General features: G+C 46.2%; 1 protein-coding gene across 5 annotated transcripts in view; it reads right to left on the bottom strand.

Annotated features, from left to right (window-relative positions):
* MYH10 (myosin heavy chain 10) overlaps positions 1–17,035 on the bottom strand; it is a 144,155-nt gene that overhangs the window by 18,813 nt on the left and 108,307 nt on the right. For all 5 annotated transcript variants that reach the window (XM_045824184.1, XM_045824187.1, XM_045824186.1 and 2 more), the window contains 11 exons: positions 16,854–17,014; positions 16,277–16,385; positions 16,048–16,179; positions 14,934–15,140; positions 11,933–12,070; positions 11,326–11,449; positions 9,956–10,127; positions 8,325–8,537; positions 5,273–5,417; positions 3,806–4,012; positions 1,121–1,225 (listed from right to left, as the gene is read on the bottom strand). In XM_045824184.1, coding sequence (XP_045680140.1) covers positions 1,121–1,225; positions 3,806–4,012; positions 5,273–5,417; positions 8,325–8,537; positions 9,956–10,127; positions 11,326–11,449; positions 11,933–12,070; positions 14,934–15,140; positions 16,048–16,179; positions 16,277–16,385; positions 16,854–17,014 — 1,713 coding nt within the window. The remainder of the gene's footprint in view (positions 1–1,120; positions 1,226–3,805; positions 4,013–5,272; positions 5,418–8,324; positions 8,538–9,955; positions 10,128–11,325; positions 11,450–11,932; positions 12,071–14,933; positions 15,141–16,047; positions 16,180–16,276; positions 16,386–16,853; positions 17,015–17,035) is intronic.

Here is a 17,035-nt window from a genome sequence, read left to right on the forward strand (position 1 = left end):
GTTCAGGCACGTGGCATTTCCCACCAGGGTTATGTCCCGTACTGGGCAAACTCTCGTTTGTTTCTCCTTTACACTTTCTGTCAGAGGAATTTTTCTAAACTATAAATGCAAACATGTCTTTCCCATTATGTTCAGACTTAAATTTTTCAAAGGCACACATCTGGAGCTCTCTGTGATTTGGCCCTCTGTCTCCTTTAATCTCACTCACCAGAATGTGTCCATCACAGCGTAAGACGCAGTTATAACGGACTTGTTCTCAGTTACCTGTGTACTGCAGTTTCTGTTTGAGACTTTTTAACCCATATCCCCAGCACTGAGCCCTGAATCTGACAAATATGCACCCATTTTAAGTTTCCAAATTTAACAAAAATAAGATGTAAAACTCCAAGAAAGTTGCTACATTATTTTCCTATTATAATAGTCATCAACCTAACTTCCATCCTACTTAAAAACAGCCCTAACAAATAATTTGACACAGGCTTAAAAAGGTCATAAGTGAGCTTCAACCCACCCTTTTACAAAACGGGCTGTTTCTCCTAGGTGAGTGTAATGAAGCTTCAACCACAACAATCTTACTGAAAACGGCCAGCAAACCCTGCCTGATGTGGCTCGGCTCGCTGGGCGTCGTCCTGCAAAGTGAAATGTCGCTGGTTTGATTTCCAGTCAGGGCACATGCCTGGCATGCGGGCCAGGTCCCCGGTAAGGGTTTGCATGAGAGACAACTGATTACTGTATCTCTCACATCAATACTTCTCTCCTCCTCTTTCTCCCTCCCTTCCCCTCTAAAAATAAATATATAAAATCTTAAAAAAAAAAAAAAAAAGGCCAGCAATACTCCTGTGCAATAGCATGGCTGCGGGGCAAACGACAGGACTGCTGTTAGTGCCAGCAAGAGCCACTTCCCGGGTCCCACCTGCCTGTGAGACACAGGAACCGAGGGGTTCAGACATTTCCTGAGTATCAGGCCTGGTTACAGTGCAAGATGGCTCCAAATAAGTGCACACCACAAAACCAGAAGGAGGCGGTAAAAAGGCAGTTCTGGGGCTAGTATGTCTCACCAGTGTATCAACTATAGAAATGGTCGAGTTACTATTAAAGGCCCCTCACCCCCCTAGAATACCTGTGTATCCTGTAGTTGAGACTCAAGACCAGCTGCATCCTTAGCAAACTTAATGCCCTTCTTCTCTGCTTCTTCCAGAAGAGTTGAGACATTATCCAATTCATTCTGCAAGCAAGAGTAAAAGATTAAATTCAATGAACAGTAAGCAGATAAAAGTGTCCAGAATCAGTACTCTTAAATGAACATAAAAAGAGCAGTATTAGGGGGAGGACAGGGTGAACTTGAAACTGCCAAACCTGACCGAGGAAGACTTTCATCACCAAGAGTCAGTCGCCTCCCAACAGTGCCCAAGTAGCAGGCACTGCACCAGCTGCCACAAACAGCGGAACAGCCCTGCCTGCCGAAAGGACGGGGAGTTTAAAACTATGAAGCCCACAGGCAGTGGGGGTGGGGGGTGTCTCCTAACCAGTTTATTAACTTGTTTTTTATCAGCATACTGAAGCCTCTTCAGCTGCTATCCCGTGGAAAGAGGCGCTAAGATAAGCACTGTGTGTGCTATTCTGACCCGTTTTTACACTAAGATGCAGTAACCACAGGCTTTGGCAGGGTGGGGACAAAGGCAAATATAATTCATATTCTTATAGAACCTGAAAATTTTATTATAGAAATTCAAAATTTAAATTCTCGTATTCACAGTCCAAAGTTCTTTTTAAACTTAAAAAAAATCTGCTATTACCTCAGGGAATACAGTCAATAAGATTGTGATAACTTTGCATGGCTAGTGTGGTGATCACATTACCAGGAATATTAAGTGTAGAATCACTAATGTAGAATCTAGTATATAATATTGTATGCCAACTATACTTTAATAAGTTTTTAAAAATCTGGTGTTATATATTTATCATGAATATTTAGCTATTTCTCATGGCCAAATTTTATGAATAATGTGGTAAAAATTTTTTTCTTTTTCCTCAATTAATGATAACTCTAAAATACTGCTCCCACATCCCCTTAAAAATCCTGAGGTATAAGACCCTCGGGGGTCTTGAGTTTTTGAGGGGACAGTAGGTATAAGAAAGAAGTAGAGAACTCAGAAGGGACAGCAGAGTCCCCTTTGCTCTAGTCTGCCCTCCAGTCCTATTAGCAAAGGGCACACAGATGACACATCTAAACGTGTCAGTCAGGCTAACGGCCTTCCTCCTCCTCATTTTAGCAAAGGCCTTCAGGGGGCTCACACTCCAGCAGCCTTGGCAACAGAGTGGGGAGAAGGGCTCTGGCCTCCACGTGCCTCCTGCCGGCCACTCTAGCCCTGTGACCTGCGAGGGGTCGCCAGAGGGGGCGAGCCGGCTTAGCTTCCTCGAGCCTCACACTCCTCATCTCCCAGGCTCCCCAGGGGGCGAGGTGAGGACTGGGGGCAGAACCACCACCAGGAGCCGAACCGTCCGGGGTTTGTGAGACCTGTGCTATGCACCCGCAGACACAGTCTCACAACAGAAAAGAGTGGACAGAGGAGGGCTGGGAGTCCACCTCAGAAAGGCTTGCTTACAATGCTGGCCCTTGGCTGGCCTCAGGGAACTGATGTTGGGAGGGTTCCTTCCATTCCCTAAACAGTAAAGACAGCGTGCTGGCCCCAAACCATGCGTACGAGTGTGGCCAAGTCCTGGGTCTGCCCAGGGAATCTCTGAAGCCTGGGGTGGCCTGGGTCCCCGACAGAATGCCTCTGTAGGGACACTACGGTTTATGCCTAACATCCGCTTTCCTCCTGGAGGCTGGAGTGTTGGTCTGTAAGGCAGAGGGTGTCTGTGACTGGCCCCAGTCAAACTGGGGTACAACGCCGCCACTGGCACCGCCCTCTGCAGGGGTGGTGGGGAGGGCCTGACCCCACTGTCTGTGCTGGGAGCCGGTGCTGGTAGCTATGCGGTACCTTTGCCCTTCACCGATGTTCCTTGTGGCCTTTTTCTGTGATCAGTCATGCTGTGAGGAGGACCACGTGCTGAGTCTGGGGCTCCCACACAACACAGTTCGGTCATTTTTTTTCAGGGCAGCAACACATAATGTCCATCTCTCCTCACCAATAAATACTCATCTATTACGTGGATTTGTTTTTACTGTTTGTATAGAAGTTTGCATATACCTCAAACATTAAAGTCACTTCCAATGATATTCTTTTATACACACTTCAGTGAGCATTCCTAAAGTTGAATCTGTGTGTACATCCTTAATTATTGCCCTAGGATGAATAACTAGACAAGAATTTATTGGGTCCAAGGGTATTCATATTTTTAAGGCTTGTGACACCAAAATTGCCCAACTGTCCTTTAGAAAAGGTTGTATTACCTTGTACTTCATCCACAGTGCATTAAAAAAATCCAGTTTTCACAAAACTTCACCAATAATAGGTATGATTTTTTTTGCCCAGTGTTCCTGTTCTCTTATTGACTAGACTGATGGAGAACGTGAAGTTGTGCTTAAAACGATTCAAAAAACTGTATCTACAATTCAATATGGAATTTACTAGATTTAAGACCAATTCATGCTCTCTTGTTCTTAAATACCATTAACTGTAGAAATACACATAGAGATGCACACCAGGACCCAGTACTGGGCATGCTCACTGGGCACGGCCGTGTCGGGCAGTACACAGCATACTGGCCGCGGCTCTCCTTCGGCCACAGAGGGCTGAGATGGGGGGTCCGTGCATACGCTCTGTGGGGTATGTCCAGCGTAAAGGTTTTCTAGGCTCACCTGTAACTTATTTGCTTTCTCAGCCAGTTCCACCCGGAGCCTGTCTCCTTCTGAGACCTTGGCGTGGAGCTCCTGGACCTGGGCGTCCAGTTTCTTCCTCTTGTGCTCAGACTCGGCCTTGACCTGCTGCAGCACCTTCACCTCACACGCCAGCTCCTTGTTGTCTGTCTCTAGGCCCTGCTTGTTCTTCTCCAGATTTGCTTTGAACTGGGAGAGAGAAGGGAAAAATAGAATTTGTGTAACACTCCGTAAGAGGCATAGCTTTTTTGTTCCCTCCGATGTGCCTGACACACAGTGAGTCTGCAACCAACATCTGTGGGATGAACAAATGAATGAATGAATGAACACATCTGTTGTACTCTGTGTGTGAAGATTTCTATGAAAGAACACCTATGTATACACTACTTAGAGTAGGAGATACAGATATTTCGGGGCTCACTACACTTTTATCTCGTCAGTGCAGGCTGGGGTGACAAACTGGACACATGTCGTCCAAAGAGTAACCATTCACGTCATCCTGTCTGAGACGAGTTTCGCTGGTTTAAGGTGGTATGTGACAAGAGTGAGCAGTGCGTGTGGGCGGAGGGGATCGCAGTAGGCTGGGTGCCTGTGGGGGCCACCTCGGGGATGACACAGGACATGGAATAGGGGTTACATGGGACTCTGTGGCCACACTGCCTGGCTTCAATCTGCCTTTCCACTTACTGCTGTGGGATCCGGCTTAATTCCCTAACACCACTGGGCCCTGGTTTCCTCATCTTTGAATGGCAGGGACTAACCTACGGGGTTGTAATGAAGGTCAAGGCACTGCCTGTGACTGCCGTGCACTGTGCTTAGCAGTGACCAACACATACGAGTGTAAACATTCAGCAACTGTTACTGCTGTCACTGTGTAAGGGAATAGGTGGCATGTGGCCAGGCAGAGAAGAGGAAGATGGGGAGTGAGAGCAAGAGCCGATGGCACGAGGAAGGAGACGGCAGGGAGAAGCGGGGGGTGGGGGGAGCGTTGGTCTGCCCAGGAGGAGGGTGTGGGTTTGAGGGCGGATGGAATTAAGTTTCATCCGAGTGGAAAGCCCATGTCTGAGATACAGAAGAGCGAACAACAAGGTGAGTGGCAACAATGTGTGTGGAGCCTGGGACCAGAGGCAGGGAGGGGCAAGAAGGGAGAGACGGGTCTAAGGAATACTCGAAACACTGGCAGGACCTGGCGATTTGCTGGCAGCAGACGAGTGAAAGTCTTCAAACTGTTCGAGGCTTTGGAGCTAAGTCATCAGGAGAAGGATGATACTAGTGACATGAGGCACTGGGAGGAATATGGGATCTGAGATGGTGGCTGGATCCACTGGCTCTTTAAAAAGCAGCAGCGTGCTTGTAGAAAGGCGCCACCGATGAGGTGTTGCTCCGTCGGCCCCCAGCTGCTGTGCAGGGTTGGGAACGGACCCGGGCCGGACAGCGGCCCCTACCTACCCTTTTGGCCTGCTCCAGCTGCTCCGAGAGCTCCTCCAGGGCCGTGGCGTGTCTCTGTCTCATGTCCTGGATCTGAGCTTCATGGTTCTTAGTTTCTTCCTCAAGAGCCTTCTTTAGCTCTGCCACTTCTTGTTCACGTTTTGTACTAGAGAAACATATTTTTACAGCAAGGAACTCAGAATGAATTGACTGATTAAATTAAAATACACTTTTTTTAAGTGCTGCTTTTTAGAATCAATTACATCAATTCCTTTGACAAGTATCCGGCGCGCTGCTCTCCAGTGGGCTGGGGCGCCGTTACTGCGGCACCGGGCACCCTTCCAGGGCTAGCATGGCTCCCACACCACATCTGCCTCACAGTCGAGAGGTGGTGGAGCCTCCTATGGGCTTCATACTGCTCTGCGCAAGCTGGTCACATTCCAGGCCAGGAGCTGGCCAACACAGATGCCAAACTGCCCGCTACAGCACCAGCAGACACTTCCATAAAACTGCACAAGGGTGAGTCCCAAAGAGGCGTTCAGGACAGAAGGGGGGTTAGAGGCCAAACCAGCCAGGATGCTGCACCCTGACAAAAAGCAGGCACCTTTCTTAGCATTTGTGGGGAACAGCTGCAGTTAACTAACACCCCCCCGCCCAACTCTACCAGGAAATGGCTTACAGCTGGGAGGAGGGGTGGGAAAATTAGAAGGCAGGTCGCAAGGTCACATGCCTGGTTCAGAAAGGGTCTCTAGAATGTGATTGAGAACATAGCAGGTACAAGACCATACACTTTGAATGTCCTGAGATAAACTGAGGTTTTATCTATGTGCTTTTAGGGTATAAAGATCACATTAGTATTTTATTTGGATTTCCAATGCTTTTGTAATTTATTATATATAGGGTAACTTGAAAAACTAGTTACCAGCATTTCACTAACTGGAAGAAACTTCACCCCCACCAGAAGTCACCCTTTAAATTTGCCGATCTGAACGCCATCTTTAAGCACATAGCTTGATAAAGTCGGAAACCATTCAGGTAAATATCACTCCTGCTAAGAACTATATCAACATCAAGAATTTAAACAACTACAACTTTACCATAATCCTGAAGCACAACTCTGACAAACTTGCTCCACCCTGGAAAACGCTTGAACTCCATTCTATAAACCAGTGACCAGTCGGGACAGTGCGCACACACTCCCTGCCCTCTCCCAGTGGAGGGGCGGCCCAGGGGGGCCGAGAGAAGCTGCTCGGAGAGGAGGGGGCCCAAGCGGCTGCTCGCTCCCGGGCACATGTAGCCAGACAAAAGGAATCGGTCACAAGTCTTTGGGCCCAGCCTGACTCAGCCACAGCTCACCAGAGGTGAAAGATATGTACTGGTCTGGCTCTGTCCTTCCAATATTTATCCTAAGTCCTAAAGAGAGCTCACATGCCCCCCACTGAAGAGTGAGTCCAATGGGGAGTGTGTGATTTGCTGAGACTGTTACTTTTACACTAATCATGTGACTCAGGAAAGAACCGGTAGAGGGTAGGGCATGGCCCGAGGCCTGGGCACAAGCGAAGTGCACACGACCTGCCACCTCTGGGCTGCAGGCACTTGTGACCCTTCACAGGGTTCAATCGGTGAGCGTCTATTTGAGTCTACCCACGGTTAAATGGAAGAAATGATCAGAACTTTTTTTTCTGTTGTGCTCAAAAGACCACCTGAGAATAAATATTTCAACAAAGTGTAGTTCAGTGGTTTCCAAATTTTAAAAAAGCAGACATTTTAGAGAGGCCAGGACTTACGACGACTAGAAGCAGTTACTCTGCTGACAAGGGGCGGGAAGCCTCTCACCCTGCCCGCTCAGGTGGGCTCCGGCTGGACGGGTTCTCTGGGGACACACCTTCCGTATTGCTACCACTGTCTTGTGCATCCACAGGCGAGTCCTTGACATGCCCACCACCTCCATCTCCTCACCCCTGACCACTCCCGACACCCACAATCTGACCAGTCTCACGGCCCCGGGCAGCCTTCTCTGCAGGCCCCGTGATGCTGGTCTCCCAGGCCCCAGATGAGCACGGCCCTTCCTCCCAGGGACAGGCACCACAGGCTTCCACCACAACGTGCTTCCTCCCTGTTGCTCCAATCACGTCCTGCCTCTCTGACCACACCTGCCTTCATCAGTGATCCCTCTGTCCTTGTTTCAACCATAGCCACCTTCTCAGAGTGACAGACTACCCTTCCCATCACTTATACCCTACAACAGCTGGCAGGTGTAAGTGTCCCTGTGTGTGTGCACATGTGCGTGCAAGTGGCCAGCCCATCTACCAGCCTAGGCAACCAGGGCAGGGCTCACGCACCCGGCAGCTTGAGTCTGGAGGAGGGAGGAGGAGGTCTGGAGGAGGCCGAGACAGCAGCCCTGGAGATCATGCTTAGTGGCTTCTAGGAGGATCCTGTCTCCTTGCCAGCAAGAGCCATAGGTTGGCCTCTCTACCTGCTCCGCTCACCACTTGTTGCTGTAGCTCTCCTGTGACTTTCTGTAGGGTGACATGCTAAGGTCATGTGAAACCTCTCTAGCTGTGCTCCCTCGCCTGTGCCTGCCACTTTCTTCTTGCCTCCACCTGGCTGTTGGCTCCTTTGTTACAGCATGTGCCTCTCTCCAGTGCATCACCTTTCTCCCCACCGCCGTGACTGTGCACCTCCCTTCTTGTCTGTCTGCTCACCATCGTTCACACCAACAGGTGTTGTCAGCACATGCCTGGCTACCTGTGTGTCCCCTCTTTGTCTGTCCCACCCAATCCTCTGGCCCCCTGTGTGTGTGGGTGTGCGCGCCTCTGTCCTGCCTTCCCCTTAGACACCCATACCACCGACTGTGGCTTTGCTGTTCACACTCACTCTTAGGCTGGTTTGTTTCTAACCACTGCTATTTTGTTACTGTTCTGCCTGCCATTATTTCCAGCACGGAGAGAGGATATTCAGAATGACAACATAAAGCACACCACGTCTTAGAGAGGGCCAGCCCAGCTGAAGCATTCTTGCCCGACCTCAGGGGAGAGCTCAGCAGGTGACGTGCCGCCTTCCCCTCACTCACCGTAGTTCCTGTTGAGCTGCAGTGGTGTCCAGAGTGTCCTCCAGCTCTGTTTTCAGAGCTTCCAGTTCCTCACTCAAGTCCCTTTTCTGCTTTTCTGCCTTGTTCCGTGAGGCCTTCTCAGATTCAAAGTCTTCCTGAAGTTCAGCAATTTGGGCTTGCAACTCGCGCACGACTTTAAGTGCATTGTTCTTATGCAGTGTTTCATCGTCACCCCTGTCAAAATGCGAGGACACGGGAAGTGCTCAGAGCTGATGCACGGATGCCCCATGTCGCAGGTGAGCCAACACCCGAGCACCTCCCCACAAGGAGACCCTGTGCCGTGGCCCGAGGCCAGTGCTGCTGCACAGGGCCACTGGCTACATACAGGGCACGCAGGCAATGACTTGAAGGCTCAAGAGCTTGTATGGCAAAGCTAGAATCAGAATCGAGCCCAGCCCCCTTTCCAAAGGGCTAAATATATCCATTAAAAGATAGGACAATCTCACTTTAATAATTAGAAGATAAAAAAATTCCCTCTCAAGTAAGGTATATTATAATTCTAGTCTGTGCACAGTAGCAAATTCAAAGTTCTTAGAACGCAGTAAAGAAAGAGACACGCCACCTTCAAACCCCATACCTTATACTTCATCTTTCCTACAACGCATCTTTCTGCAGTGTGTGGATTAATGCTGGTACATTTGCTCACTGGGGAGAGCTGGGATGTTTGTGATGAGGGAGGGGAAGCTGACACATACAACTGTGAGTGGTGGCGAACTTGAATTTTCAGTTCTAGCTCTCAAGTGAAAATGCAGAGATCTGGCCAAAGTACGACTAACGGTGATAGAGTACAGAAAAATTTCTATCATGGGATTTTGATTGTAATACATGATAAACTGTAATTCCTATGACCACGTAGCCAAAGTCATTCTTTATAAAGAAATGAAAATTTTAGATATAAATGTATTTATGTATGATTTCCATTTTAAAAGTGAATGATTTAGAACTGAATAGCAACTCAATGCTTTAAGTGTATGAGGTGGATATCATTTCTGAAAAGTGATTTTCTCTAAATTTTTAAAATATAATGAAATCTACCCTGGTTGGTGTGACTCAGTGGATTGAGTGCTGGCCTGTGAACTAAAGGGTTGCCAGTTGGATTCCCAGTCAGGGCACAGGCCTGAGTTGTGGGCCAGGTCCCCAGTAGGGGGCGCGTGAGAGGAGACCACACATTGATGTTTCTCTCCCGTTTTCTCCCTCTCTTCCCCTGTCTAAAAATAAAAAACTTACACAAAAACAAACAAAACAAAACAAAAAAACCCCCAAAAAACAAAAACACCATACTGAACGTAATCTGTAATGTACAGAAACCAAAACGATATGGAAAAATCATTTTTGCCACTGTGAATTTCCAAGGATTTCATGATATGATTAATGATTTTTAAGTGTAAATACGGAGGACAGGTTATGAGATTTCCTTGCTGCCCTGACTTAAATGATGTACTCCTGGGTTCTTCAGGGTCTCGTGTCTAACTCAATAAGGACACTGCGTGTCACTCTCCTGGGCTTTTGTCTGCACCTGGACATGAGACACTCTCCGGAAACAAACCCCACAGCAACGCGTCCAGTGCAAAGGCCTGTGCGGGGCAACAGACCTGGCCAGAGCGCCCTGCAGCTCCTCCTCCTTCTTGGCCAGCTGGATCTTGAGCTCGTCGATCTGCGCCTGGAGCTCGGCGATCTGATCCTGCAGGTCGGTTGTCTCACCGTCTAGTTTCCTTTTGGCCTTTTCCAGTTCCTGACGCGTTTTCTCCTCCTTCTTTAAGCGTTCTTTAAGGCAAGACACAAGATGTTCAACGTACTGAATCACACACCATATGAACAAACTCCAAATGTAAACTGATTAAAGTTGAAAATAAGCATTTTATTCAAAACATGTCACTGTGTTGATAACATTGTACCAATAACGCAAGTCTCTTAAAACCCGTTAAGATCAGACCAAAGGCAAGATAAATTGGTGGGAGGAGGGTATTTTAAGGGAGAAACTGGGTGAATTCTAAGGATGCCCTTTCACGGGAAGTGAGCCCACACTAGTAGAGAGAAGGGATCAGAAACCTTTACGTGACACGTCCATCACTACGCCCAGGGTTGGAGAGGCCAGGGCTGTGTGGGTAACGCCTGTCACCCCACTCCCCTTTCCCTGGGAATCCCTGGTTTGAACCAAGAGACTGCAGTTTCCAAGCACTGAGGGAGAGAGGGCAGAGTGTGGGCAGTGAGGGTTATGCATTTCTCCCTGGTGCCCTCTAAAAGTCTGCAGGGATTCCTTAATTAACTCCAGTGATCCTTCTAATCAAACGTCTTCTAACAACAGAACCATGTACTTTTGTGTTCTCCAGTGGGAACCAAGATGCTGAGAAGACGAGAGCGAGTGTCACAGGCTCCTCACACAGGAGCGAGGAGAACAGACACATCTGCCTTACGTGTGCTTCTCTAGCTCGAACGCCGCCTGTAGCTGCCAGTCGAAGGGAAGGTTTTCCGTGAGCTTTCCAACGTCCACCCCCTTTTCTCTTTCTTTTGAAAAAAGCAGTAACAGCTTCTGCAAAAATCCTAGGATTTCCTGACCTCACTTTTGCTGCTGGAGTGGGACACTGTTACCCTCAGCAGTTGCTCCTATCCCTGCCAGTTTTTATGTCAGTAAGCAGTCCCCTTGTGAAGTGAAACCTAGATGCACTTTCTGGATTAAACCCACATAAGTCCAATGGCCTGTAAACCCAAACGCAACCTAGATTCCAAATATACCACCAAGGGCAACACATTTTACCACAGGACCTAATTCAAAAAGTAACTGTTTAGAGAACAAGTTATTGCTATTATATGTGGTGACTAGACCTATTTTAATAAATAAATCAATATGTGGCTCTTACTATTTCTAATCACGTATACTTTCTATTATTGCACGTTCTGATTAATGTAAAATCTAAACAATCACATGTCCCAGCCCTAAATTTTTCTAGCCTCACACACTAACCTTCTAAATCCGAGATCATCACTTCTTGCTTATTCCTGATTTTGGCCAAGTTTTTTGACTTTTCTTCCTCTTCAGCCAGCTGAGAGGAACACTCAGCTATGCGATCTTCCATGAGTTTCTTTTCCTGAATAGACAAAAATTGCTTCAGAAAAGGCATTCACAGTGACAACTAGGGTTTGGTATAACTTAGAAAACAAGTAACATTGGCGCCATCTCCCCCAACAGATCACACATGCCCAAAAAGCAGGAAGGCTCCCTCATCGCAGTGTTGGTGCCCCAAGCCTGGCCTAGCCGCCCGGCCTTCGGGTTCCCACAGCCAGTGCTGAGTGGATGCATGCGTGCACGGACGGGAGCAAGTCATCAGTGAATGACCCACACGTGCAAAATGTGCAAGTTAAAAGTCTAAAGAATTACAAGGATATTTAGTGGAGTTAAAAAATCAAGTTGTTACTGTGTCTTTGGAAATCTATCCAGGTAGAGACTTAGAAGGTTAATGAACTTGGAATCTTTTTTTAGAACTTTTTGTGTGAAGCCACTTTCAATGAATGCATCAACATGAATATTCTCATATTCTAAAATTAACTTACTAATGGAAATATTCTCTTACTTTGATAAATTTGGAATTCTGGTCCTCGAGAAGCAGAATCTCCTCTTCCATCTTCTTGATCTTCGCCTCGGCCGTCACCTTTTCCAGCTGCAGCTTCTGACGAGCCCCTTCCTCCTCATCCAGCTGCTCCTCCAGGTCCTTGTGAAGAACACACAGTCAGCCTTGCACTTTCTGCACAGAATCCTACCACACGTTAATAGTCGAAGGAATACACGTTAAAATACCAACTGGTGATTTGCAGAATGGCAGGGATATTTTTCAAAATGCAAAATGAAGTTTTGTGAAACAGACATTTGTGTGAACTACAGGTTCAAGGTCAATCCTTCTAGAACCCAACACGAGAAAGTGTGGCAAGCTTCTAAAATAAGCACTGCTTTTAAGTCAGCAATTTTAGGAAATAGTCACAGAGGTGATTCATAGAAAAAAAGCGAAATATGTGTAATATTGAGGAACTATGAACAGGCTACATAAAAGTCTTGATAATTAAAAGTTGGCATGTTTATACAATGGGATAACAAAGTAATTAAAATTCCTATTTTGGAATAATCAGTGACACAGGGAAATATGAATAATACAGTAGAGCTATACCAAACACATACTTAATCTGTATTCTATCACACCTGTTCGGCCCAAAGAGGCGAGAACAAGCGCATGACAACGGTTCACAGGGTCAGTGAGAAATGGCTGTCTCCGTTCGAGCGAGTCTCTCACAGCATGAGCACCTCCCCAAACCGGGGGCGAGTCCAGTGCTTACACCTACTTTTATTGTGACACGTTTCTCCGTTTTATACGTTAACATTATTGTATATAATAACATACACTATTGAATAGGGTTGTATATACAAATCAATATATGGTCAATTAAAAAAACTTTCAAGGGTAACTTTGGCTAAATTAAATAATTTATTCATGGTTGATTCTGAAATGACACACTTGCAAAAGACAAACCCTTTGTTACGTAAACTTCAAACCCAGACTCTGAGTGCACAGAGCAGCACAGCGAGCCCCATGCAGACGCAGCGGCCCTACTCCATAGGCACCATCGGCCATGGCCAGCCTCATCTCCACTGTCTCCACCTCCTCCCCTCTGCCCCAGCACACATTGTAAAGCAAATCACAAACATCATATTTCATCTGTAAAACCTCCAGGCGGCACCTCCAACCACTTAAACATATATTTGTTTGTTTAAATCAAAATCCAAATGAGGTCTACACATTGTAATCAAACATCGTAAGCCAAAAAGTAAAGGAGCAACAAGGGTGGGTGCTTCCAAGGTCCATGCAGCTCAGAGAACCTCTGAGACGTCACAGGAGAAAAAGAAACACACTTAATAATCAGTATCACCACACATATCTATAGAATGTGTTTGAATGAGTTTATACTATACAGTCAGAAAGGGAGATAAATTAGATAGCAGTGCAAACAACTAGAAATATAAAAGAGTCGGTAAACAATGTGAAGATAAAAAGCCTTGAAAAACGAAGGAAAACAAAAACACACCCTGTTTCTACAAGGATGCACCGTTTCCTAAATAGAGCAGCGAAATGTCAGTATTTCATTGTAAACTGCTGAGACAGAGATTTTATATTAAAAACAGGTTGGGGAGGCTGGAGATGAAGTTGGGTGTCCGGCTTCTACACGAGTAAAATGTATCACTGTGATGAACATGTGTTCTTAGACAAAGAGAAAAGAAAATCAAAACTGTTGATGGCGCCACCAGGGAAAACTCACTGTTGTTGGTGGATTGTATTCTGGATCTTCTATATGTTCCAATATAAAGTCATACATATAAATTTAAAAGCTATATACAAATATCTTAAATTAGATGTTATTGTGTATATTCTTTTGCAACTATATCAAGATATTATAAACACCTATGAAAACATCTTTATATTTATCACATATAGCATTACCATGGTTTAAAAATTCCCCAATATTAGATAATTAGAAGGCTTCCATTGATTTATTCCTAGAATAAAGTCTAGAATTAGAACTGTTGGATTGAAGGTTATGCACTTTTTACCGCTTTTGTGATGGTCTGTAAATTTATTATGGGATATCTGAAAGCTGTTAATGTTGAAGAATAGAAAAGTGTCCAGATGATTTACTGTATCAGGCATCTGCCAAAGAAACAATGTATCTTTTGTGGTTTCAACAAAGGCCTGAATTGCCTGTGTTCTGCAGTAAGTCATGGGGTAAGAAAAAATAAGGGAGAGACATGGAAGAAAGCAAGTTTGGAGCAATGGTGGCAGATGTAGGTGCCCTGACACTCAAGAGCATCCTGGAGAGGCCGAGGGATGGAGACCCTGGGCTGCGGGCAGAGTACCGGCTGGCTGCCTCACGTGTCTGGGTATGCAACCACAGAGGTAGTTGTGCTTCCTGTGAGTTCAGTCTGTATCTCTAAGAAAGTAACTATCAGGAGGGCCTGAGTGTTTTATTCCGATTCCTGACCTCCTGTGTCAGTGCGGAGTATTTCTTGTGAACTAAACCACCTAGCAGATGTCTATTTAACCTGTGGGGTGAGTAGCAGAATTATTGGCGATCACAAAAAGAACAAATTAGGTGCCCTACAAAAGTCTACAGACCCTGGGAGATTTCTACTTTGAATCACTCTGCATACTGTAAGATGCCACATCAGAACATAAAAAGATTCCCATTCGAAATAACAAGTCCACATTTGAAGAAAATCTATTATTCGTGTGCTTGGAATGACGGTCATCTTTTAAGAGTAGGTAGTTGACTTGGGGTGGTGAACACACAATACAATATGCAGATGATATGTTATAGAATTGTACACCAGAAAACTATATAACTTTATTAACCCATGTAACTCCAAAAAATTCAATGCAAGAGTAGGTACTTATAACCCAGACTCCTTTTGCCCATAAATGCAATTAAGAAGCCAAACCCATGGCTTCTACTTATTCAATAGATCCGCTTGGAAAACCCAAAATATACTTCTAAGTGAAAAAAAATCATATAAAAGAAGATCATAGGTACCTGAATATGTGCTTGCATTTTTTTCTTTTCATTTTGGAGTATTTGGTTTCTTTCTTCTTCTTCTTCAACCCTAGACTCTAAGTCATGTAGAATCTCTTCTAATTCCTGCTTTTTAGCAGCAAGTCTTGCTCTCATCTCTTCTGCTTCCGCAAAGAGCTCTGTCTCTGCTTGAAGTTGCTCTGCAAGGATATTCTTCTCTTCTAAAAGCTGCAACCACAATAAAGTGTCCAGTGCTATGACTGCCCCCAGTATACACATGAGAACCAGTCACTGTGATTTCAAGGGTCAACACACCTCCCCAAAGCAAATGAAAGTTAAAAATATATTAACACCACTGGCAAAGCTTTCTCAAATATGTCTGGCTGTAGCAAAATGAGATAAATGAAAACACTTTCGGTTGTTGCTTTTGTCTCAGGTTTTCCTGAGTAATATGTGCTACATTTATGCTGTCACAGGAACTCCCATTCTTCTATTAAGGTAATTTATGAAGGGACAGAAAAGCAGGCGAGGAAGAATATTTAAGTGCAATCAAATTCACAGTGACTACTAAAGCTGTTTGGTATCAAGTACTACGCTTTGGCCCTCATTGCTCATCTTTTTGGCCTTGAACACCACGATCCTTTTACTGTCATCTATAAACATTTCTGGAGCCTCTGCTCTGTCCTGCCAGCACACCTGCCGGGGAAAGGGACACTGATTTGAGACCACAGTGGCTGGAGAAGAGGCAGGGGGTGACCTTGTACTAGCTCATCCTGTCACATTTTTCTATTTCCCTCACAAGTAGTGCAGAAAGGTGATAACTAATGCTGGGAGTTTCACCGAAAACACGTTGAACACATGTCTGACAGCAGACACATCCACTGTGTGTCCAAACAACAACAGAGGCAAAGATACGAGAAGGAAGGTTGATTTCAGTTTATAGAAAACCAAACGTGTGGCATATGTGTCTGCTGCCTCTGTTTTCAAATGCCTATGCTTGGGAAAGGAGTGAAAACACACGTAAACCAAGGTGGTGTGGGAGGGTTGGCTCCCCACAACTAACCGCGCGAGCTCCTGCCACCGGGGCTCTCGAGTCACTTCGGAGAGTGTGACTCCGTGAACGCAGCGCGCTCACCTGCTGGTGCTTCCTCTCCATCTCCTCAAGTTCCCCTTCCACCTTCGTCTGCTTCTCCTTCACCTTCAACAGCTCTTCATCTTTGGCCTGAAGTTCTTCCTCTTGGCGCGTAACTTGCAGCAGTGGCTTAACCTGTTGACAAAATTGAGCAGTTTACCATCACAGGCTCCTTCTGGTGGGTTGCTACCAGTCAAATGCCGCCCTTCTGAAGGAAGCCCAGGGAGCCCACCTTCGTGAAGACGCGCCACCACTGCCAGTGCCGCAGTTTCAGGTACGCGGCGCAGTTCCGCTGCAAGACCTTTAAGGCACTTAGTTGTTGCTGCTTCTTGGCAAAGGCCCTGAAGAACAGTAAGAAAAACTTATTAGGTAAAGAAAATGTCTCTTCATAGCTGTTGCCATAGACCACTTCCGAAGGCACACATTCTCCCGTGGCTGAGGCAGGGAGTGTGAGATGGACCAAGTTGTCGGGTGATGCCTGGGGAGGTGGGAGTGCCCGAGAGTCCATGTCAGTGCAGGAGCCTGGCCGGACGACCTCCAGCACGGGTCACGGACACCCTGAACTTTCGTCAGAGACGCTGCCCTAGGCAGCGTTGCTCTGCCATCACCCCACATACGCACACGTGTGCGCACTCTTGGGTATGCGAGTAAATCCCCTTCTTTCCTGAGGCAATGAACACAGTGTGCCAGAGGTCCCCACGTTCCCTTTGCTTGTGTGAGTTACTCTTCTTTCAGGAGCTATGTCCTTCTTTTTCTTCTGATCTGCCACAGAAGAAACAATCCTTCCCCTTCTATGATCACCCACTTACTTTCTGGCTAGGTAGCCTCTGCAAACAGCCTGGAAGAAGATAATGATATCGGTAATTTTTAAATCCCTTTCTTCCTCTAAGTGCGCCAAAACTCCAGCTCTGAAAAATATCTTGCTTTGTCCAATTCTGTACAAGTTTGGGTCCAATTCTAAAGCTCGGATCTAAAAGAGATAGAGTTTGTT

Source organism: Phyllostomus hastatus, unplaced genomic scaffold (assembly GCF_019186645.2).
Source record: "Phyllostomus hastatus isolate PE091 unplaced genomic scaffold, TTU_PhHast_1.1 phas_scaffold_55, whole genome shotgun sequence".
In the NCBI taxonomy this organism is placed as follows: domain Eukaryota; kingdom Metazoa; phylum Chordata; class Mammalia; order Chiroptera; family Phyllostomidae; genus Phyllostomus; species Phyllostomus hastatus.